The sequence below is a fragment of the Zalophus californianus genome, chromosome 17, assembly GCF_009762305.2.
Source record: "Zalophus californianus isolate mZalCal1 chromosome 17, mZalCal1.pri.v2, whole genome shotgun sequence".
In the NCBI taxonomy this organism is placed as follows: domain Eukaryota; kingdom Metazoa; phylum Chordata; class Mammalia; order Carnivora; family Otariidae; genus Zalophus; species Zalophus californianus.
In genome coordinates this window covers 41,635,967-41,660,871 of record NC_045611.1, presented here as the reverse complement: position 1 = coordinate 41,660,871, position 24,905 = coordinate 41,635,967, and the positions used below count along the sequence as shown (strand labels likewise).

The 24,905-nt window shown below is 45.3% G+C and overlaps 2 protein-coding genes and 1 non-coding gene across 5 annotated transcripts in view; all 3 read right to left on the bottom strand.

The window, feature by feature from the left end:
* Positions 1–1,647: 1,647 nt before the first annotated feature.
* On the bottom strand, positions 1,648–2,327 carry LOC113936412 (cell division control protein 42 homolog). The gene has a single exon (XM_035725136.1). It carries the CDS (start codon positions 2,242–2,244, stop codon positions 1,669–1,671), a length of 576 nt encoding a protein of 191 aa, XP_035581029.1. The 5' UTR covers positions 2,245–2,327; the 3' UTR covers positions 1,648–1,668.
* A 3,536-nt stretch (positions 2,328–5,863) lies between these two features.
* TRNAT-AGU lies at positions 5,864–5,937 on the bottom strand. The gene has a single exon. It is a non-coding gene; the product is annotated as a tRNA-Thr (tRNA).
* Positions 5,938–6,543: 606 nt separating this feature from the next.
* The window catches only part of WDR88 (WD repeat domain 88), a 43,156-nt gene continuing 24,794 nt past the window's right edge, over positions 6,544–24,905 (bottom strand). Inside the window, exons 7-11 of one of the 3 annotated variants that reach the window (XM_027620288.2) lie at positions 24,438–24,625; positions 22,638–22,720; positions 21,077–21,145; positions 10,177–10,269; positions 6,544–8,063 (exon numbers count right to left, since the gene is read on the bottom strand). In XM_027620288.2, the coding sequence (XP_027476089.1) occupies positions 7,890–8,063; positions 10,177–10,269; positions 21,077–21,145; positions 22,638–22,720; positions 24,438–24,625 (607 nt within the window). In that variant the 3' untranslated portion in view covers positions 6,544–7,889. The remainder of the gene's footprint in view (positions 8,064–10,176; positions 10,270–21,076; positions 21,146–22,637; positions 22,721–24,437; positions 24,626–24,905) is intronic. The other 2 variants (XM_027620290.2, XM_027620291.2) reach the window with 2 other exon arrangements.

The window sequence follows — 24,905 nt, the reverse complement described above, 5'->3', positions numbered from 1 at the left end:
AATATAAAATTCAGCATTATCTCAAAATTATTGGGAGACATTGTACATGTTTATGTAGCTAATAGGTTACTATTCGCTGGCTACATATTTGTTCGTTTTGGAAGGCAAGGAATAAAGACTATAATAAGCCTAATGGCCCACCTCTCCATTTGTTTACGTCCAATCTCATTTTGAAATGCTGCTGATCTAGAATCAATTTGTAGCTCGATAATGAGATTTTATGTGGTCTAGAAACATTTGTATAAATGGGTTTATACAACTATATTTCTGTACTATGTGTTATCCTGAGTTAAACAAAATTCTTTCACTATGATACATTGAACCAAGCTTTGGGATTCCCTGAAAGAGAGAAATCAGGGGTACGTGTCCCTCCACCAGTCTGGTCAGCCCCGCCATCTCTGGGCTTGATTCGTCTCACAGATGTGGTTTTACTGAAAGTCACGGCCTGGCAGCCAGCCCACGTGTCCACCCCAACCCCCCAGGCCACCCCAGCTGTGTGCCCTTGGGGCTGACCCACAGCAGCTCTGTTGAGGCATTCACAAGCAGACTCGCTCCCTCCTTAAAGCCAGGGTCCCAAGCTCCTCTATGATACTCCATCCCTGATACACGCAGGTACGCCCGGTAATATGCTGCACATAGCAGAGTAAGCTCAGCTGGTGGCCAACTTGGTACCATTATATAAAATAACTGATTACAGTAGCCTTCTAAGGAGCCACCCTCAATTCAGAGGGATGTGAGACTATCTCAGGAGCACAGACCACTGAACAACCAAAACATAAAGGTTGGAAACCAGTCCATGCTGATTACTATACGTGCCCTTTGCGCCCCATCTTAACGCCCCCTCAGACCTTTCAACCTCATGTTTACAGTCCTAGAGCATGTGGTAAATCGTCCTACACCTAATAGACACACTCATTCCATGTTTGCTGAATTGAAGTTAAATTTTGATGAGATTTTTGTATTGAAGTATAATCTAATTAATTATAAGAAATAAAATGTGGTGAGAAATGTATCATTTGGACAAATCCATTCAACGTTATGGTTTGATTTATTAAAAAAATAAATAAATAACCATGTGACTGAGCCAGGATGGGGTGAGGGAAATCCATGACTGATTTTGTCTTTGCTGCCCCCCTCACCCCGACCCAAGAACCCAGAGCAGTGGTCCCCTCCCTGGCAGCAGGTGGCGCTCTTCCCTGAGGCTGAGGCCTCTCTCCAGTCATTAAATGTGAAGCTCTTCCCAGGAAACAGTTAATAGCATGTGCACATCTCTGCCCTCCTTGCTCAGACGCACCTGTATCCGGGACCCCCCTCCCAGGCTGGAATGGCACAGGAGGTAGAAATAGGGGGTGATGGGACGGTCCTGCTGTGAGGGCTCAGGCAAGAGGCAAGAGGAGTTGAACTTTCCTGGGGTGGGGGGGTGGGCAGGAGAGGGGGGCCGACTGGGGATGAAGATCCTGATTGCCATCAACGTGACATCGTTTGTTTTATATTTTCACTGAGATGAACTTTCACGCCATGAACTGTATAGATCTTAAGTGTACAATCAAGTGAGTTTTTTTTTTTAATTGCAAAAACGAATTTTAATCTTTAATCTTTAGTTTGATTTAACATTGCTTTTAGTACGATGCTGACACCAGCTGTGCGGAAAGGGCTCCGGAGACATGTTCATAGCAGCACACACCTGCGGCTCTTCTTCGGTTCGGGAGGCTCCAGGGCAGCCAGTATTGCTTCGTCAAATACATTCTTTAGGCCTTTCTGTGTGAGTGCAGAACACTCCACATACTTGACCGCCTTCAGGTCACGGGCCAGCTTTTCAGCAGTCTCTGGAGTGATAGGCTTCTGTTTGTTCTTGGCAAGTTTCTCAGTCGTAGAGGGGTCATCTCGGAGATCAATTTGGGTCCCAACAAGCAAGAAAGGAGTCTTTGGACAATGGTGAGTTATTTCAGGCACCCACTTTTCCTTCACATTTTCAAATGAGGATGGAGAGACCACTGAAAAACAGACTAGAAATACATCTGTTTGTGGATAACTCAGCGGTCGTAATCTGTCATAATCCTCTTGCCCTGCAGTATCAAAAAGTCCAAGAGTATATGGCTCTCCACCAATCATAACTGTGACTGCATAGTTGTCAAAAACAGTTGGTACATATTCAGATGGAAATTTGTTTGTTGTGTAGGATATCAGAAGACATGTTTTACCAACGGCACCATCGCCCACAACAACACACTTAATTGTCTGCATTGCTGAAACAGTTTTGTATCCACTTTAAATATTTCAAATTCGATGATGACCTCAGCTTCTCCGCCGGGGCGTTGGCAGCACTGTGCGGGGTCTCCTCGGCTCAATCAAGTGAGTTTTGATACATACATACCCACACCCCTACCAAGATAAAAAATGTTTCCATCACCCCCCAAAAAGGGTTAGTTTTATGTGTCAGCTTGACTGGGCGACTAGGGTGCTCAGGTATTTGATCATATATTATTCTGGGTGTGTCCGTGATGGTGTTTCCGGAGGAAGTTAACATTTGAATTGGTAGACCTAGTGGAGCATATTGCCCTCCCTAAACGGGCAGGCCTCGGTTGATCAACCAAAGGCCTAAGTAGAACGGTAAACCCCCATGCAGCACTCACTCTATGTGCCCTAAGGGGGAACATAACTTATTTAATCCTTAGAACAACCAAATTGAGACAGAGAAACCACAGGGACCCCATGAAAGAAAAAGCTGTTGTGTTTTTTTTTTCCCTTTGCTTCTTTTCTTGCTTCTGTTCTTGCTAGGACCTGCACCCCCACCTCACACATGCCTTAATGTATGTTGCCCTTGTGAAGGTCAAGGAGTTCATGATTTTTAAAAAATTATTGAGAATCCCAAATAAGCTTTTGTTTATTTGGAATATATCTATAAATATTTGAGATATTAGAAATGAAAACTGAGGGGTGCTTGGGTGGCTCAGTTGTTAAGCATCTGCCTTCGGCTCACGTCATGATCCCAGGGTCCTGGGATTGAGCCCCACATCAGGCTCCCTGCTCAGCAGGAGGCCTGCTTCTCCCTCTCCCACTCCCCCTGCTTGTGTTCCCTCTCTCGCTGTCTCGGTCAAATAAATAAATAAAATCTTAAAAAAAAAAAAAAGAAATGAAAACTGAGAAAAATATACAAATATTTCATTTATGTAATTGATCTTAAAACAACAATAATAAATAAACCTATTCCATGTTAACCTAAATAAAACAAAATTTAGTGAGAAGCTAACATTGTTTTACAGTTTTGCAAATCTCATTTATGTTGAGTTTCATAGCTGGTCAGTCTCTTGGGATATGTTATTTTGATTGAAGTAGAACAAGGAAATCTGTCTTCAGACATGTAGTTGGAAAAGGAGACTTCAGTGGACTTTGCCAAAAATTGTGGATATTCTTCTTTCATAATACACCAAAACTGAATAAATGGTGGTGTGGAATCTGAAACCATACTATGAACATTTCAAACTCTGTGACATTAAAATATACTTTGCTTTTGATGGATCATACATTGGTCATTTGGAAAATACTGGTTCACCAAATCATGCATATTTTCCAAATGTTCATGTATTTTGTTATATAATATGGAAAAAATATATTCATTAATATAACCACCAATCTCATCAGAAAGTTTTTAAATATTGGAAAGTGGTCAAGCTCACGGCGATAGATACTTTCTCCAAAATTACAGTTCTTGCCTGGAAAATCGTATTTTATCATTTGGCAACAAATACTGTCAGTTGTTTTTCTTGAGTGACGGGCTCATTTTATTCATTTTCCAGAAAATGTCTGTTAAATAGCTGGTTATTCCCTCAAGCAAAAATGGTATTTTATGAAAAATGTGGCCATGTCTGCTAACAACTCAGTCTCAAGTACTGTTTCTCGAAACAGCCACGGTACCTCAGTACTCCCGTAGATGTGCTTTCTGCCTACTTCCCATTTCCTCACACAAAGGATTAAAAAGTTGTGTGCTCAAGTATCTAGATTTAATAAAATTAATAATGTTTACTGCTTCATAAAAGACATTCTTAAGTGAAACTGGCTTTTTCTTTTTCCTGCAAAAGTGGTGGTGAAGAATGAACACAGTGACAAGTGGGGCCCTTTAGCGCCACCACCCTGATTCCTGCTAAGGTGCCGGCAATTTTACTCACCATTGCTTCTGCACATCAGTGCAAATGTCAACATAGTGAAAAAGCAACATAACATCTGAGTATCACTATGAAAATCGATTTGACCACCTGAAAGGGTCTTAGGGACTCTTAGGGACATTTTGAGAAGTGCTGCCTTACATTATTTGAAAAGATGGACTAGTGGTCCAAAAACCTCAGATTACATAATCCAATCAAGATAATATGATCAAATTTTAAAAGTCACGTGTCCACAAATGCCTACCATGTTTCAAGCACCATTAGGTGCTGGGGGCACAGAGGTAAATATAGGCATATGTGGCTCCCTAGGCCTTAGGGTTTAATTTTATTTGAGGAGACAGGCAATAGACAAATAAGACAAGTTTAGACTATGAACAGGCTATTAAAGGAAATAATCACTATAATGCACTGGAGGCTGGCCTGGGGCAGGCAAGGACTCCTGTACAGAGAAGGGTAAGGGGAGGCTTCCCAAGGAGGTGATACCCTTAATGGAGGCCAGAAAATGAGGAAGGGCCCAGGAAACAGCATTGCAAACACAAGACACAGAAAGTACAAAGGCCCTGGGACAGAAATAGCATGGCATTTTTAAAGAATGGGAGGGGTAGACTTAACGTTGGTCCTATTTCTCTTTTCTGCCTTTGCTCACTGCCTAAGGGTGCTCACCCAATCCGATGGCTTCAAAGTCATCTGCTGCATGCATGGCTGATGGCCACAAATGCTTTTCTTCCGCTGACCCTCCCTAACAGCCAGACTTACACCCCCAACCAACATCTCCCCTTCGCCCCCAAATAGGCCAGTGCTCAAAACAGAGCCGGTATACCTCAGGGTAGCAGTAAAGATGCACCAAGTAAAACAACCACCCCCCAACCCAACGACTCGAGCCCTATTACCACTAAACTCACCTCTGATTGGAACGGGGAGAATGCTCCCATCGGAACTGCAACTGACCCCCAAAACAAGAGAAGAAACAGACAATAAACCCAGACGCATGAGAGAGGTAGAGAGAGATGCTGCTTCTGGAGGAGGTGAATTTGACTCTTCGGAACACAGCCTGATGCTGTAACTGCCATCTCTACAGCTCCTTGGGACTGTCCTGTTGCTTCTGACATGAATTTTGTGGAGCCTGACCCGAGTGTTCCTGGGTAACTGTTCAAAATTCCAACGCGACGCTGCACCCCCAGGGACTCCGGTGCAATGGCTCTGGGCCAGGCCCCCCAGCCCTCTATTTGTGCAGCAGCCAGAGCCCCGGATCTCAGGGGTGTGCTTCCCACCTGGCCCCCTGGGGATACCGGCTCTAACTCGCACAAGGGTCCCAGTGACCGTCTCCTCCCCGGAGTTTTCATCCTTCCCGAAGCCCCAGGGGCACGATGGCCGGGTTCAACTTGGACCTCGCCAGGCGCGTCTGTAAAATGGGTGATACCGACCGCACGGCCGGAGATGGAGCTCGGAGGAGGAATGGGCGGAGGAGGCCCGCGCTCGCCCTGCCCCACGCAGCAGCAGGGAACGCTGGTCCTCGCTGGTCCCGGCCGCGGACGCCACCGCCCACCGAGACCCGGGGAAAGGACCCCGCCGCCGCAAAGGGCGGACGAAACTGGCTTCTTAGACTCACCTTCACACACCCAAAGTGAGGAGGGGCGGGGCGGGGCAGCGGAGCAAAAATGTGCGTGCACCGCTAAAAAGAGAGCCGGGACGCTCGGTTGAGGCACCGCTGGGATTCGAACCCAGGATCTCCTGTTTACTAGACAGGCGCTTTAACCAACTAAGCCACGGCGCCGCCCGCACGGATAGGGCGAGAATCTCCTCTTCATCATCATTTAGTCCATCGGCCGTGCGCATGCGTGCGAGTTTTGTCGGCAGCGGGCGCATGCGTGGTGCGCGGTTCGCCTCATACCCCCGGCTGAAGCCAAGAGGTCGGATGCGGAAGGCGGAAGCTCCGGGAGCGAGTGGTGCGCGAGGCCCCGGCGGGCTGGTCCTCCCGGTCTCTGTGGTGTCTGCCCCTAGGCGCGGAGCCGCGGTGGCCCTGTGTTTGGGAGATGCCCGCGCGAAGTCGGGCCTTCTGCCCTCCAGACCTGGCGCAGGAAGCCCCCCAGGCCGTCCGGCGAGGCCGAGCCCCGGGTGTCGGGTCGGGCGGCACACCCCGCCGTGGCTCCGCGGTGAGCACGCAGCGCAGTCATCGCAGCGGCGCCTTCAGCCCGGGAGGCGGCGGCGCTCTGGGGCCGCGCTCGGGGTTCGGCGGCCCTGCCCGCCCTGGGGGCGCCTCCGACCGCCCGGCGAGACCGGACCTTCCGCCGTGCCCTCCCGCCGGCCCTGAGCCGGGGGCGAGGCCGGGGGCACCGCGGGCGCCTGAGCTAGCCCTGAGGGATCGGGAGCTTCGAGGGGGTCCCGACGCCGCACGTGGGGAGGTTTGTGCTGCGGGAGCAAGCGGGGCCCTCCCCACCCAGGCTTCCCGCCTGCTGCTCCTGGGTCTCCTCTCCCGGACACCGCAGCCTCCTCGTCCCGACACTTGTTAGAGGGGCCTGCGAGCAACAACAAAACCAAACACTGCTCACCCCGTTCGCCCAGCGGGGCCTCCGGTGGGAGAGCCTCATCCACAGAAATGTAAGTCCCTGCAAGTACGTAGGCACAGGAAGAGTCACTCCGGTATTACCTGTAATAGCAAAACCCGAGAAACAACCTATGTGCCCATCAGTGGGGCCCTGTTGGCACCTGCGGCCTGGCCGTGCCCCACAGCAGGACGCGGGGGGTACTGCTTAGCGATGGGACTTCTCTTTGAAAGCCCAGTTGCTGGGAGGGCACAGAGCGGAGGTCTGGCATGTTCGTACATCACTGATGCGAATAAATGAAGACATCCTGAACAGCCAGCTCCAGTCGGACCAGTCACCGGGGTTGTGACTGAGGAGGGCAGAACCGAGCCCAGGACCTGCCCAAATAATGGCCACCGGGTTATGGTGCTCCAGAGATCTCGGATGCAGGTCAGACACTAAATAAATCAGGCCCGGAATTAAGTTTTTTAAAAGAAACCAAGGGGCGTACTCATGATTGACAGAAATCACGAGAACCATACCAGATGGGAAAGGGAGCCCTTACTGTGAACCGAAACCTTTGTGCCTTCTGAAGTAACTGATTGATGGAGTGTGTGGTGCACTGTGGAAGCAGGAAGAGGGCTGTACATCTGCCTGGGCATTCTGGAAATGGAAAAGTCTGGGGTAGAGAGCATGAAACCTTCTGTGATGGCAATGCCTTCCACCCACCTGCCTAACCAGACCTTCCTCTGCCCTGGGTTGATGGCCATCTGGGAGCATTAGCCAGGGAGGCACCCACAGGGCCTTGCCACACAACAGCCTCCTCCGCAGAGGGGTCCCCACACATCTTGCTGTTCATTTGACAAAGCTTTGCTCAGGAGCTGCGTGTGCTGGCCTGGCTGCCCCCACAGGGCAACAGCAGAATCCAGAATGTGATCCTAAAAGGAGACAGAATGAACACAAAGACAGAAAGCTTAGAAGTAGCCAAAATACTTCTAGAATTCACATGCCCGCTTGTTTTCTAAAGGAATCTAGATTTATTCTGCATGAAAACTAAAAACAGTGTTTGATCCCCAAGGGTGCTGTGGAGCTGAGGCCGTGCCCTTGCCCCAGTTTGACATGCCGTCCCGGCCAGGGTCCGGCCCTAGAGAAAAACCTGCGTCACAGGTGACGTGCTCAAGTCAGTCAGCAAGCCCAGTGGCCATCAGTCATCTGTGCCCAGACTGCCCTCCTGTGACAGTGAGTCTTCCCCTCCTGATAATGATGAGGCTTCTGTTGACGAGTCTTTGGCATCCATCCGGCAGAACACACATTGGGTGACTGTTTCAGAAAAGATGTCACTTTCGTAGTTGGAGAAAGGCCTGTCACATACTTCACACTGACATGCAATATTTTAAGAGAGAAAAGCAAGTGCTGGTCAGAGAGGACCGAGGCATCCAGGTAGAATTCTCGCACCAGCTCCACCCCCCTCGGGCTGGGCCAAGGTAAGAGCTGCCTCGCCTCTCTGTACTCTCTGCCCCCACAAGGGGGGACATTGCAGGCCGCTGAGAGAGAATGCACATGGGCTTCTCCCTCTCTTCCCCCGCAGAAGCTATGCAGGTACGACCAGCCCATGCCCTGCTATGGGAGTCCTAGGGGCAGGAGTCGCCAGCCACTTGACATTGGAGAGGACAGGAGGTGGGCATCTAACCCCATCCTCTGCCCTTGGCAGAGCACAACTGTGGGGCCTCGGAACTATCCTAACTCCCTGACATCCTGGGGACCTAACTTACAGAACCATGAGAAAAAAGTAGGCGAGATTTCTAAACAAAGCAGTGATTTTAGCAGATGAAGAAGGTGCTGAGCCTCCTCTGCCATCTCAGCCTGTCTCTGGCCAAGGCCCACAGAGAACAGTGTATACAGTGGCAGAGCTCAGCCACCATATCTGCTTCCCACACACAAGTGAGCAACACCACGGGCCGGGCCGTCAGGCCATGGGCAGGGGTCTCAGGGATGCCCGCCACAGCACCATCCCCCTGCAAGATGGTGTGCCCTGCACGGGCACGCCAAGCCCCTGTGCTTTGCCACCTTTGCCCACTCAGGGCACTAAGGCCTGCGGGAGAGGCATCCATACTCCACCCAGGGCAGGCCCTCTGGAAAACCCTGGCTTCTGAGGATTCTTCTGTTGATTTTGAGCAAAACAAATGCAGAGGGCTCATCTTGGGAACAGCTTCAAGTATGTCTCTTTTCTTTGTTTTGTAAGAGAGACGTTCGGTCCTTTACCTACCTTATTCTGTAGCATAATTTCCCGTGGCTCAACCCCAAAATGGCAGGGCTCAGAGGCTCCTGGGGGCCATGTCCCAGGTGGCAGGTGGAGGACACGGGCAAACACTGCTCTGTAGCTAGTCAGCCTCTAGGGCCCAAGGGCCAACATGGCCACACAGGCACAAAGACAAGATCCATGTTGGTCCCACCCCTCATCTCCCTGCCCTGCAGTGCTGCTCCAAATTAGCCATGCCCAGCAGTGGCTCCCAGCTGGGCCTTCTAAGAGGAGACGAGCCTAGGTGGCTCCAGGGAAGGAGGACTTAGAGGACCCAGCATAGACTCCTCAAGTCTCTCAAGGTGCAGCCAAGTGTCTATACTGCAAGGCCCTCTCATAGGGACTGGGCCTCCAGTATGCAGGGATAGACTCTGTGGCCAGCCCTGGCAACACCTGGTGAAATAGGTCTGCCCACCCTACTACCACCATCCTCTGCTAGAGAAAAACAGGCACCTAAGCCCCTTCCATGGGAAGGCACTGGGAGCCTGGCCAAGGGGTCTGCTGCTAAAGCGTAGGAGGCTAATGCTGTGTCCAGCTGTGTGCCTAGCCATGCTCCTCTGACTCATTCACTCCTCAAACACGCCAGGCTCCCTCCTGCTTCAGAGTCTCCTCCACACTGGCTCTTCCCGCTGCTGGGAAGTCCTTCCCCTAAACATCTGCACAGCTCACTCCCTCACCACCTCAGGTCTTTAACAAATGTTAACCTTTTCAGTGAGACCTATCCTGGCCACGCTTTGAAGTGTGACCAGCAGGGGCACCTGAGTGGCTCAGTGGATGGAGTGGCTGACTCTTGATTTCGGCTCAGGTCATGATCTCAGGGTCCTGGGATTGAGCCCCACGTTCAGCTCCCTGCTGAGCTGGGAGTCTGCTTGAGTCAGATCTCTCCCTCTGCCCCTGCCCCACCTATATGTGCTCTTTCTCTCTCTCTCAAATAGCCTCCAGCGTTCCCATCCATTCCCCTTCCCTATGTTATTTTTCTCCAAATTATTTATTGGCATGTGATGTACAACATATTTTTCATGCTTTTTATTCATGGTCTCCTCTTTTAGAACATAAGTTCCCTCAGGGCAAGAATTTCAATTTGTTCGTGGTTTTATCCTGTTGTCCAATAAATGTTGGTTCAAAGAATAAGTTCATTTGTGGAGGACACTAATGAAAGCCTTCATTGAGCTTAATATTACCCAATACCAACCTGTTTCACCTTTAAGCCCAGGGCATTTTTGTACTCGATTACCAAAGGAATTTGGTCAATTTCTTCAATATTCCATAGTCTCATGGTTTTGTCCTAAAACAAGTTAAACAGCAAGCCAGCAGTCACAAGATGGGCCCCTTCAGCTGGGAGGCCCCAAGAAGGTACATTGCATCCAGGTTACAATGTGAAGAATCCTAGCCTGCAGAGGAGCAGAATTAGGGGGACCAACTGTCCTGGTTTCTCCAGGACCATCCAAACTTTAGTACCGTTAAGTCCCACATCCCAGCAAACCCATTCCAGGGTGCAGAAAGTCCCACTTTTCCAAAATAGATGTGGAAGTTTGAGGGGAATGGACAAAATCCATACAGTGGCCCCCAAAATAGGAGCTGAAAGCAAAACTATTTTTAATGATAAATGGATATGCATAGATATATGATCCATCTTCCATAGTTGCTGTCAGTTTTCCATGACTTGCAGTTCACAGTAAGTTTCCACTAACGGGTCATCCATTACCGTGATTCACTCCACTTGATGGGATTTAAGTATCCAACATCACTGTAATCACAAGTGTTAATGGTCTGCCTTTGATTTTACCTATGCAACTGGTGTGCTGTGTTTCAAGATATTGCTAGTAACATTTTTAACATTGTGAATATTATGATCATGTTTTCTAAGAATTCAAATCATGAAAATGAGAATAATTACAAGACCAATGCTACCATGACCCAGACATCACCAGAAGTGGACGCTAAACAGCTGTGTTTCATGACAGAAGGACAAATAAAACTAGACTGGGAGCAGGGGTGGCGTGGTAAAAAAACAGAACACATCATAATGCAGGGTATGAGGAAAAGAATTTGGAATCGGGTATGGTGGAGAAGAGAATGTGAAAGTACACACTGAGCCTCAGAAGCCTGGTATGAGATGGGCAAGTTCTAAGTCAGTTTTTTCATATTCCAAAAAGACACCAATGTGAAAGAAAATGAAATGTAAGCCATCCAGATTGGAAAAAAAAAGTAAAACTATATTTGAAGATTATATAACCTTGTATATAGGAAATCTTAAAGAATCAACTAAAAAACTATTAGAACTAATAAATAAGTTCAGCAGGGTTGCAGGTTACAAAATCAATACACAGAAATCTATTGTATTTTGCAGTGAACAATCTGAAAGTGCAATCAAATAAGCAATTCCATTTAGAATAGCATCAAAAAGAAGAAAGTGTTTGGTAATAATTTTAACAAAGGAAGTGCAAAACTTATAGACCGCAAACTAAAAAAAAATTGTTGAAAGAAACTGAAGATGTAAATGAATAGAAAGATATCTCATGTTCAATAGATCAGAAAACTTAATATTGCTAAAATTAGAATAACCCAAAAAATGTTCTATAGATTCAACACAATCTTTATGAAAATCCCAGATGACTTCTTTGCAGAAATAAACACATTAATCTTAAATTCATATGGAAATTCAAGGGAGTCAGAATAGCCAAAATAATCTTGAACAAGAACAATAATATTGGAGGACATACACTTCCCTATCTATAGTTATCAAGATAGTGTAGGACAGGCATAAAGATGGACACAGTTGTGTCAACAGAATTGAGAAACTAAAATAAAACCTCATTTATGGTCAATGGATTTTTGACAAGGGTGCCAAGAGCTAAAACTATGAAACTTTTAGAAGAATACACAGGAGTAAATATGGGTGACCCAGGATAACACAATGGTTTCTTTGATCTGACACCAAAAGCACAGGTAACAAAAGAAAAAAATAGAAAAACTGAATCTCAGCAAAGTTAAAAACTTGTGCTTCAAAGGATATGCATCAAGAAAAGTGAAGATAAAAAAAAAAAAAGAAAGTGAAGATCTACAGATGGCCAGTAATCACATGAAAAGATGCTCAACATCCTTAGCCATCAGGGAAATGCAAATTAAAACTACAAGACACCACTTCACAACCATCAGGATGACTACAATAAAAAAAAAATAATCACAAGACAGGAGAGGCTGTGGAGAAACTGGGACCCTCCTGCCCTACTGGTGGGAAAGTGAAAGAGTTCAGCACTTTGGAAAACAGTCTGGCAGTTCCTGAAGTGATTAAACATATAGAGTTACGGTTGTGACCCAGCCACTCCACTTCTTGGTGCATACACAAAAGAATAAAACACAGGTGTTCAAACAAAAACTTGTTCACAAACATTCATACCAGGTTTATTTATGATAGCCAAAAGATGAAAGAACCAGTCCTGTCAACTGAAGAATGGATAAATAAAATGGGATATAGCCAGGTAATGGAATATGATTCAGCAGTTAAAGGAAATTAAGTACTTGCTTACACATGTTACAGCATGAATAAATCTTGAAAACATTATGCTAAATGAAATAAACTGTCACAAAGGGCCATATATTGTATGATTACATTTAAATGAAAGGTCCATAATAGGAAAATTAGACACAATAATAGAATAAATAAATAAAAACTAAAACAAGGGACACCTGGGTGGCTCAGTCAGTTAGGCAACTGCCTTCAGCTCAGGTCATGATCTCAGGGTCCTGGGGTCAAGTCCCACATCAGACTCCCTGCTCAGCAGGGAGTCTGCTTCTCTCTCTCACTCTGCCCCCGCCCCCCAATCGTGCACGCACTCTCTCTCAAATAAATAAAACCTTTAAAAAAAAAAAAACTAAAACAAAAATAGATTAGTTTTCCTACCAACACAATAAGACTGAAAAAGGAAAGAAAAGGTATACAGATTGGGAAAGAAGAAATAAAACTCTTTGCTCGCAGATGGTCTATGTAGAAAATCCAAAAGAATCAACCAAAAAAAAAAAAAATCTTGGAATTAATAAGTGATCACAACAGGGTTGCAGGATACAATGTTAATATACAAAAGTCAATCACTTTCCTATATACCAGCTGAACAGCTGGAACCTTAAAAACACACTACCATTTACACACACACCCAAATGAAGCACTTAGGTATATATATATAGCAAAATATGTACAGGATCTATATGAAGAAAGCTATGAAACTCTTCATGAATATGAAGATTGAATATTTTCAAGATGTCAGTTCTTCCCAACTTGATCTATGGATCCAGTGCAATCCCAATGAAAATCCCAGCAAGTTATTTTCTGGATATTGACAAAATGATTCTAAAGATTTCGTGAAGAAGCAAAAGATCCAGGGGCGCCTGGGTGGCTCAGGTGGTTAAGCGTCTGCCTTTGGCTCAGGTCATAATCTCAGGATCCTGGGATTGAGCCCCACATCGGGCTCCATGCTGAGCAGAGAGCCTGCTTCTCCTTTTCCCTCTGCCTGCCGCTCCCCCTGCTTGTGCTCTCTCTCTCCCTCTCTGTCAAAAAAAAAAAAACAAAAACAAAAGATCCAGAATAGCCAATATAATGACAAAGAGAGGAACAAAGTTGGGAGGACTGACACTACCCAACTTCAAGACTTACTGTAAAACAGTTACCAAGTTATCAGTTATACAGTTATCAAGACACTGCGGTATTGGTGAAAGAATACACATATCACTGGAACAGAATGGAGAGCCCGGAAATAGACCCACGTAAACATAATCCACTTAACAAAAGAGCAAAGGAAACACAATGGAAGAATTATAGTCTTTTCAACAAATGGTGCCGGAACAACTGAACATCCACAAGCAAAAAAAAAAAAAAAAAAGAATCTAGACACAGACCTTACATCCTCCACAAAAATTAACTCAAAATTGATCACAGACCAAAATGCAAACTTATGAAACTCCTAGAGAATAACATAGGAAAAAATCTAGATGACCTTGGGTTTGATGATGACTTTTAGATTATAACATCAAAGACATGGTCCATGAAAGAAATAATTAATAAGCTCAACTTCATTAAAATTAAAATTTTCTGTTCTTCAAAAGACACTGAGAGATAATATTTGCAAAAGACATATGATAAAGGCTATTATCAAAAATCTATAAAGAACTCTTAAAACTTAAAAATAAGAAAACAACCCAGTTAAAAAAATGGACCAAAGATCTTAACAGTCCCCTCACCAAAAAAGGTACACAGATGGCAAAAACACATGTGAAAGATGTTCCACATCACATGTCGTCAGGGATTTGCAAACTAAAGTAACAAAAAGGTATCACTATGCACCTATTATAATGGCCAAAATCTGGAACAGAAACAATGCTAATGAGAACAGGGAGCAACAGGAACTCTCATTCACTGCTGATGGGAATGCAAAATGGTACAGCCACCTGGTGGCTTTTCTGCAAAACTAAACATACTCTTACCATACAATCTAGCAATCAAACTCCTTGATATTTATCTAAGGGAATTTAAAACTTAGGTCCACACAAAAACCTCCACAAGGATGTTTATAGCAACTTTATTCATAACTGCCAAAAGGTTGAAGCAACCAAGATGTCTTTCAGTAGATGAATGGATAAACTGTGGTACAACCTGACAATAGACTATTATTCGGTGCTAAAAAGAAATGAGCTATTAAGCCATGAAAAGACATAGAAGAACCTTAAATGCATATTACTAAGTGCAAGAATCAGTCTGAAAAAGGCCCTATACTATACGCATCCAACTCTATAGCATTCTGGAAAAGGTAAAACTATGGAGACAGTCAAAAGATCAGTGATTTCCAGAGGTTTGGGAAGGGAGGGATTATAATGTGTCAGTGTAGGCTCATCAGTTATTCTAAATGTCTCACCTGGTGGGAGACACTGATATTGGGGGAGGGCCATGTATTTGTGGGAGCAGGGAGTATAGGAGAAATCTCTGTACCTCCTCTCAATTTTGCTATAGACCTAAAACTGCTCTAAAAACACAGACAAGGGGCACCTGGGTGGCTCACTTGGTTAAGCGTCCGACTCTTGATTTCTGCTCAGGTCATGATTTCAGAGTCGTGAGATCTAGTCCCTTGTCGGGCTCCGAGCTCAGCACGGAGTCTGCTTGGGATTCTCTCTCCCTCTCCTTTGGCCATCCCCTCACTCGTGCTCTCTCTCTCTCTCTCTCAAATAGATATTACTCAGGTATCAAAAAGAATGAAATCTTGCCATTTGCAATGATGTGCATGGAATGAGAGGTTATCATGCTAAGTGAAATAAGTCAGTCGGAGGAAGACATTATCATATGATTTCACTCATATGTGGAATTTAAGAAACAAAACAGGGTGCGCCTGGGTGGCTCAGTCGTTAAGCGTCTGCCTTGGGCTCAGGTCATGATCCCAGGGTCCTGGGATCGAGCCCCGCATCGGGCTCCCTGCTCAGCGGGAAGCCTGCTTCTCCCTCTCCCACTCCCCCTGCTTGTGTTCCCTCTCTCTCTCACTGTGTCTCTCTCTGTCAAATAAATAAATAAAATCTTAAAAAAAAAAAAGAAACAAAACAGATGAACATAGGGGAAGGGAAGGAAAAATAAGATGAAATCAGAGAGGGAGACAAACCATAAGAAGACTCCTAACTATAGGAAACAAACTGAGGATTTTTGGGGGGTGGGTGGAGGGGGGGTAACTGGGTGATGGGCATTAAGGAGGGCACATGATGGAATGAGCACTGGGTGTTATATGCAACTGATGAAAGTAACCATAAGTATTATTAGTACCTATGAAACTAATAATAAATAAATACATATCTTTTAAAAAATAGAAAAATAAAAACACAGTCTATTGAAAAGTAGATTAGAGGTTGCCTAGGGCTGGGAGGGATAGGGAGATTGGAGGTGATGGCTTAAGTGGTGAAGGGTTTCTGTGGGGGGTGATATGTTCTAAAATTGATTGGGGGGATGAATGCACAAGTCTGTGTAAATAAAAGCCACTGGGGGGATGGAAGAAAAGCCATTGAATTGTACATCTTAAATGTATGAATTGTATGGTAAGTGGATTATATCTTAATGAAACTGTTAAAGAGAAAAAAAGGACACTTTGACAGTTTCTTACAAAGCTAAACATAGTCTTACCATGTGATCCAGCAATCACACTCCTTGATATCTACCCAAATGTCTTGAAAACTCATGGCTACACAAAAACCCGCATACAGATGTTTATGGCAGCTTTATTCATAATTACCCAAAACTGGAAGCCATCAAGATGTCCATCAATTAAGAGAAAGGAAAAACAAACTGTGGTATACCAGACAGTGGAATATTATTCAGTGATTTTTAAAAATGAGCTGTCAAGTCTTAAGGAGACAGGGAGGACCCTTCAATGCATATCGCTAAGTGAAGGAAGCCAGTCTGCAAAGGCCACAGACTGCATGCATCCAACTATATGGCATTCTGGAAAAGACAAATCTATAGACAGTAAAAAGTCACCGGGGGTTCTGGGGATGAAGGGGAGGGATGAACAGATGGAGCACAGGGAATTTTTAGGGGCTGAAACTATTGTTTGTAACTGTCATGGTGGATACATTACATGCATTTGGCAAAACCCATACAACATAAAGAGAGAAATGTAAACTATGGACTTTAGTTAATAATAATGTATCAATATTGGTTCTTCAGTTGTATCAAATATACCACGCTCAATGCAAGACATTATTACTAATAGTGGAAACTGGGGAGGAGAACGGAATATATGGGAACTCTCTATACTATTAGCCCAACTTTCTGTATATCTAAAACTGCTCTAAACAATAAAATCTATTTTTTAAAAAAGACACCGGTACTCCTGAGACAATAGTAACTGATGAATTAGTTTGGGAATACTGCTCAAATGATCACCCATTATCATATCATTCCTTTAATTGTTTTTATGGAATGGAGTGTAGTCAGTAGAACAATGCCCACGCCCCAGAAGTTCTCACCCTAATCCCCAGAACCTGTGAATATGTTAGGTGACAGAATAAAGGGGAATTAAGGTTGTAGATGGAATTAAGTTGACTGATCAGCTGATCTTACAATAGGGAGATTGTTCTGGGTTATCCAGACAGGCTAGACATAGTGACAAATGTCCTTAAAAGTGGACAAAGTGAGAGGAATATGTGACTATAGAAGAAAGCACAGAGAGATACAATGTTGTTGGCTTTGAAGATGCAAGAAGATGCACAAGCCAAGGAATGTGGGTGGCTTCTAGAAAGGGTAAGGAAATTAACTATTCCCTAGAGCCTACAGAAAGGAATACATTCCTGTGGATGCCTTGATTTTAGCCCCACAAGACCGTGTCATACTTCTGTCTCACAGAACTGTAAGATACTCAGTTTTTGTTGTGTAAGAGGTAAAGTGTATGGTGATTTATTATAGCAGCAATAAGAAACTAACACACTGAGTAATGTTACATTTCCTGAATCACCAGGCGCAACTAAATTCAACTAAATGCCATGAGGGAGAACAAAAGGGGAAAGTGATTACATCTTTGTTGGCCCCTTGCTGTGTGGAGCTGTCAGAGTCCACCAACAATCATTTTCCACAGTATATCAAGTGATTTGCCAAATCCCTGCAACCTAGCCCTTAAATACTTTGATTCAAAAGTTGGGAGTTTCAAATCATCTTCTTGATTTCTATGAAGATTTTAGTGAAAATGCAGAAAACATAAAAGCATGTTGACATCTTATCCGAATACAAACTAGACGTTGCTCATCTATCTACATATTCAGCAAACAATGCAAATGTAAATTCTGGAAAATTCCATTCAGCCTATCAACTTCTTTCCAAAGTAAATGAAAAGATCTCACCCACTAAATGGCCTACACATTATGTATACCACACTCCAAAAAGCAGTGTGATTGGCTCACCTGTGATGTTGGGTTTTTTGTTTTTGTTTTTGTTTTTTTTGAGAGAGAGAAAGAGAGAAAGAACAGGGGGATCGGCAGAGGGAGAGGGAAAGAGTGAATCTTAAGCAGACTCCCCGCTGAGCACAGAGCCTGACACAGGGCTTGATCCCAAGACCTGAGCCAAAACCAAGAGTTGGACGCTTACCCAACTGAGCCACCCAGGAGGCACCTCTGGGGTCTTTCTTGATACAAGTTTTTAGTCGCCTTTCCCCTTCCTCAAAAAGTGTAGAAGCACTTTATAAAAATGATGACTTTGTAGAAATGGAAGAAGGTGTGTTCCTTAAACATGTACCTCCAAGATGGCTGTTATAATTGTCACCTCTAGAGAAGATACTTAAAATGTGGGCCTGCCATAAAATCATATGTTTAAAAGTGTGGCACAAGAAGAATATCCTCTGGGGCGCCTGGGTGGGCCAGATAGTTGGGCGTCTGCCTTCGGCTGGGGTCATGATCCCAGGGTCCTGGGATGGAGCCCCGCATCGGGCTCCTGGCTCAGCAGGGAGCTTGCTTCTCCCTCTCCCTCTGCCTCTACCCCTGCCCATGCTCTCTCTCTGTATCTCTGTGTCTCAAATGAATAAATAAAAATCTTTAAAAAAAGAAGAATATCCTCTGGTTTTGAAATGCATTGAGGATGAGAGTGAGAGTGGAGGAAAGTGATTAACGATAGAATTACAAAGAAAGGTATGCCCTGTTTCTCCAACACTGTTTGAGGATCTTTGAAGAGGCCACAAAAGGATGAAGTGACTGCCCCTCGGTTGCAGGTCGTGACCAAAATTCATACAATGAAAACAGGGGTCTTTTTTTTTTTTTTTGGAAATAAGACTGCTTTGGTACTTAAAATATAAATAAATAAATAAATCACCAGAAAAGAGGGTGCCTGGACGGCTCAGTTGGTTAAGCGACTGCCTTCGGCTCAGGTCATGATGCTGGAGTCCCAGGATCGAGTCCCGCATCGGGCTCCCTACTCAGCGGGGAGTCTGCTTCTCCCTCTGACCCTCCCCCTTCTCTTGCTCTCTCTCTATCATTCTCTCTCTCTCTCAATAAATAAATAAAAATCTTAAAAAGAAAATCACCAGAAAAGAGCCGTCACGCCAAACAGGACATTCTCAGGTGCTTTTCTAAAACCGTGCCTTATTTGGGATCCAGCGTTATTATCACAAGTTCAGATTACCTCTGTGCTTTCAAGCCATTTCCCTGAGAAAGAGAGGCTCGAATCATAATGGCATCCAATGGACTTCAGGCCCTTTTACAGTAACGGCCACTTTAGACATGGCTAGCCTTCCTGATGCGAGTCTTGTGGCGAAGGACCCGGCTGAATGACAAAATGTCTCAGTCACTAGAAGAGGTTTGCGGACTGAGTCCCTTCGCGCAGCTTCGGAGAGCCAGAACCGAATTCCTGCAAATCTAAAAACCTGTGAGGTCTAGTGGGTAAAAACCCTGAGTATTCCACGAGTGGCAGCTTTGGCTGAGAGGGTGTTTTAGCTTGATGGCATCCCGTGGGCTGACCCAGGAATTAGTGAGAAGTGCGCTTGGTAAGAGCAGAGCTGCAAGCTAAAGTAAATTTTACATTTGTCAGTACTCCGTCTTACTGCTACCTCAGAGAAAAGAAGGGTATCCCGAGGCTGTGGCAGTCCAGAGAACACAGTGTACCCCCTAAACTTAGGCTGTGTTATATGTCACTTAGAGCTCAATATAGCTGGGGAAATAAATACATAAATAAATAGAAGTAATGTTTATGTAACCAATCTTATTGTACTTGTATTCTTTTCTTTAAGTCCTACATTTATGTATCTTAAGCACACCCGATAATATAGCCTACCACATTTAAATATCCAGTGAAGACTTTTTTATTTTTATTTTTATTTTTTTTAAGATTTTATTTATTTATTTGACAGAGAGAGACACAGCGAGAGAGGGAACACAAGCAGGGGGAGTGGGAGAGGGAGAAGCCGGCTTCCTGCCGAGCAGGGCGCCCAATGCGGGGCTCGATCCCAGGACCCTGGGATCATGACCTGAGCCGAAGGCAGACGCTTAACAACTGAGCCACCCAGGTGCCCCCCAATGAAGACTTTTTTAAAAGTCTGAAACGTTATAAAATAAAAAATATGTAAAAGAAACAAAATATTTTATATAAAAATAAAAACAAAATATAAAACAGTATAAAAATTAAAACATTATAAAATATAAAACATAGAAACATTATAAAATATACAATATAAAAATAAAATAAAATTAGTCCTATTATTAGTTACTACTAATTGCTGCTGTTAAGTAGTCCAATCATGACTGTTTCAATACTAGCATTTACGTAACAGAGAGGTAAAAAATACAGAATGAGACATGCATTTCAAATAAACATTCATTTTTCTTATTTTGGTTTGCACTTTTACTTTCTTCCAGCTTTACTGAGATATAGCTGTCATAATCATCTTTCATATTTTTATGTTAAAATAATAATGCATAGGCATAGAACTTTTATTATGTGTTCTACTATTATGGTATTAGGGTTGGGTGTGACAGTCTGGGTTGGCTCTCTAACAAGTTGGTCATAGTAGGCCGAGTCTCACCCACGGTCCCATACACCTGGAAACCCCCAGACTAGAGAATGACATGGCTTTAATAAAGGTCAACGGGGGAAGGGCAAGGTGGGACACCCTCCCCCGCCACTTCTCTTGTGCTCACACCTGAAGGACAGACCTCGGGATAGCTCTTCTGTGCCACTGGCATGGGAATTCGAGGATGTAGTGACACAGAGAGGGAAGACCCACCTGAGAGCTCAGGGCGGTCTCTGCTGCTTGCCAGTGAACTTGACGCCTTTCCCCCCGAAGGCCCCCCCCCATTGGCTCCATCACTCAGTGGTCTGGGCAGGCCCTTGCTCCAACAAAGCTCAAATATCAATGGTCGCAGATATAGAAATCCCTGGCAACTCCCCACCTGAGCAGACATAAGGACCTGCTTCCCACGTTCCCAGCCAGCTCCCTGCACTGAGGATGGCCTGGCGTGGGGGCTTGGGGGAGGGGCCTCAGACTGAGCCAGCCCAGGAATTTAGCTTGACAGTAACGGTTCTATGAACACCAATTCTCACAAACGTGAGAGAGATTGTAAGTTACTCAAAGGTTGGCCACTTTTACCTTTGAAGCAGACAGGACCCATTTCTTGTTGTTGCTAATGGCAACGTCTGTCACCCAGTCACTGTGGCCCTGAAGAAAAATAGAATTTTAACAAGCACCTAGAGGAAAAACCTTAGTAAGCACAACAAAAACAAAAGCACAAGCACAAAGTCAGGACTCCAGTGAGGCATGCATTTAAGAGTAACTAATTGCGCTTCCTTAACGTCACCGATGACATTTGACGCGAAGCGTAAAGGTTGATGATGCACGTGTACATTATGGCACTGTGCTCTTTAAAATAGTACTCTAGTTTTTAGCAGGATGGAAAAAGAGTGACTATATTCCCAGCTGGTCCCAGAGCACCTCTTGCAGGTTTTCGTTTGCATTCTCTGTTCTGAGAACTAACCATTCGGAGGTCCTCCTGGTAAGGGGGCTTTTGCTTTAAGTCGCTGCAAACTTATCCCCGGTGGCCTAAGCAAATGGGGAGTTATTTTCCTCGGGTAAAAAAGGAGCTCAGAGGAGAGAAACACTTAATGACGTCAGGGCTCTGCGTCAGCATCTTGACCATTCTTTGGCCTTCCCCTTTTGGAAAGAGGCCTAAGGCGAGCCAGTGTGGTATGGTAGGAGGAAGGGGAGCAGGAGAGAAGTCAAAGTGCCATGCATAACAAAGGACAGGAGCTTGGGGGGGGGGGAATGGAGAGAGGACAAAGGGACTTTTAAACACAGGGAGGTTGAACACTCAGTTGTAAGCTGTTTATTTGCTGTGACGTAACCTCCCTTGGCCTCCGCCAAAACCCTTGTAGAAGAGTCCTCCAGATAGCCGAGCCCCGGGAGCCTGAATGTTGTGGTGATCGGCGGGGGGGGGTGGGGGGCAAGTCTATGCTTGGGCCCACAGGGAACAGAGGGACCCAGAGTCGTGGATGCAAGCATTCACAGCCAAACCATGAGATCACAGGACCAGGGAGGCTGCAGAAATCTTGGGCAAGGGGGCACTTGGTTCAGAGGCGCTGCTGTAGCCAGTCCTGGGACTGCCTAACCTCTCTGGATTCCTGCCAAGTTGGGTCAATCCATCCCCTCATCATAAAGCCACTTTGAGTTGAGTCTCCTCTAACTTGTAGGCAAAAGCACTCAGAAACCCACCATTTTGGAGCCCATAGCTTCCTGTGTATGTCTCATTGTGGCATTCATCTTTCTGCTGAGTAATTTCTGCTGTTCTTAGACACTTTTCCACCTCTGAGTTTTTGCATTTGCTGTTTCCTCTGCCTAGAATGCACTTCCCCCAGATCCTCATTCACCCAGTCTTTCCTTGTCTTTAAGTTCTCAGCTCAGATGCCACCTTCTCCAACAAGCCCTCCCTGCCCACCCACTGTGGATTAGTCCTTGGGGTCTATTTCTTTCACATCACCCTGTTGTGGTTTCTCTGTTTCACTCATCACAGTCGATGATTTGCTTGTTGGTTTCTTGTTCTGTTCTCCACAGAGGTGTCGGCTCTAGTGAGGAATTCTAGGTCTGTCTCACCCACTGCTGTATCCCCAGCACCAGCACCCAGCATTGACCCTCTATCTGATGCTGACATCGGTACCTTCAAGGAGAGCTTCCGGTAGCCTTCTCCTACATCCCAGATAGCCACAGTCCTGTCGAACCCTCCAGACACGAGAAAAGAGGCTACAACACAAAATGATAAAGCTTCAGGGGATGGGGGTGGGGTGGGGAGGGAGTCATCTTCCCCTGCCAACTGCTTCCTCCTTCAGCAAGGTCAAAGCGGGCTAAGGTTGCATTTGTGAGATGCTACCATGGTTCACTCCAAGGACACTCAAACACCTTCCTGGGGTGGCTCAATGACCCCCAGCCAGTTACAGTCCATTCTCATTATTCATGGCAGTTATGTTCTGTAAAGCCATCACAGACCCTGAATTAGTCAATGGTGAACAATTTCTCCTAGAGAATATATAGGATTAGCTTCCTAGGAGCCTCTCTGTTCATAACACTTCACTAACCGATCAATCCATAACCTTGTTTTAGGTCTGTTTCTGTTGAAACACACTTTAGTCGAGACATAGTATTTATTCATTAACATTAAACTCATGGCCATCAGTGCCAGAGCTCATGCCTGAACCAAGCTTATCCAACACCCGTGTTTTCCCTGTAAGGTGAGTCACGGCCTTCTCGCACTGAGGAACCCTGGACAGCAAGCACTTGAGCCCTGTGCTTGGGGGCCCTTTAAACACCAAAGCACCAACCAAAACCACAAAAATGCAAAAATAAGTGGGCACTAAAGGGACTGCAAAATGGACACTTTCCAATAAGAGAGCTGAAACAAGAAGGCAGAGGGTCGCCTTGTTCAAATGCAGCTGGGAGGGTGTGCAGAGGCTAATTCACACTCTTCACTGCCCTGCGCATGTCCACACCCCATGCCTCATCACAAAAATGCCACAAATACTGATTTTAGGGTTACGAATAAATTTTACCCAACAAATGTGGAATGTGTGAATAGTGATAACTGACTATAGGCAACTCTGAACCCCAAAAACACAAGGCCAGAAACCAGTGGGACGCCTCATAATGGGGTTTAACTCACAGAGACTGGTTGTGAAGAGGAAGAGTTGTTCAAAAACACCCTATCACTTCGCAAGCCAGGCTCTGATTGCTTCTGTACTAGCTGGGGGCCCCTGAACCACACACAGAGCAAACCCCACTTCCCACGAGAATGGAGAGTAAAGCCATTGGCTCCTGGGTGTCAAGAGGCTAGTGGCCTGAGGCCGCTTCCTGTCATCACCCCTGCTGGCATCCGTGACCCTTCACTTGTCAACAACACCCCAATTTCCCATGGGGAAACACCCCATACAATACTCTCATTCCTTCTGGTTGGAGGGTACTGACTCCCACCTCTAGCTCAGGGGGGGTGGGTGAGTCACTCAAACCTAGCCAATCAGAGCCTTTCATCCCCTGCTAAAGTGATTGGTTCAGAGATGGGGGTATGTCCTAAGCTGAGCCAATGAAAGACTTTCCTGGGACTTGTGCTGGTACCATCTAAAAGAAGGGTCTCTCTTTCTCTAGGACTGGCTCCCTGAAAGCACAGTCTGAGTGTCTGGACCCAGCCACACCTGAAGTGAGATCAGCTCTTGGACTTCCCCATTACAGGGGTTAATAAATATCTCTGGCTGCTAAGCCACATTAAGCTGAGTCCCCACTACTTGCAAACTTCTGCCTATGAATGTCCCTCTTGGCTTTTGTGTTCTCATTGAAAATAAATCCACCCTCACCATTGGCATCATGAAAAATTGCCTCTCTATACTACGGCAAGTCCGTGGGAATAGAACACGAGGAGATCTGCCCCAGCACTCCCATAGGTGTGAAATCTTTCTATGTGTTAATGACTCACTGTCTCTGGAAAAGTGGCAGGAGCTCACAGAACCTTCATGGCCCTTCATCAGAGTCACACAGGCTCCACAGTTCCGAAACTCCCCTGTATGGACGTTCCATATTTTTAAGGTTTTATCCCAAGAGCTTGTACACAGGAAATGGCCACTGAAGGTAAAACAGCAGTTTGAGATTGCACTGGAATGCGCCCTGAAACACAGGTGGAAGGGTGCACACATTAGCACTTCATGCCTGGAGGATCTGAGGACACAGATAAGATGGGGGTCCTGGAGCTGATCCCCTGTGACTTAATGGGACATCAGTCTTTGATCACTGCTTACCATGGTCCAGATCTTTTTTTTTTTCCAAATTTTTATTTAAATTCTAGTTAGTTAACATGTAGTGTAATATTGGTTTCAGGAGTAGAATCTAGTGATTCATCACTTACATACAACACCCAGTGCTCATCACAACAAGTGCCCTCCTTAAT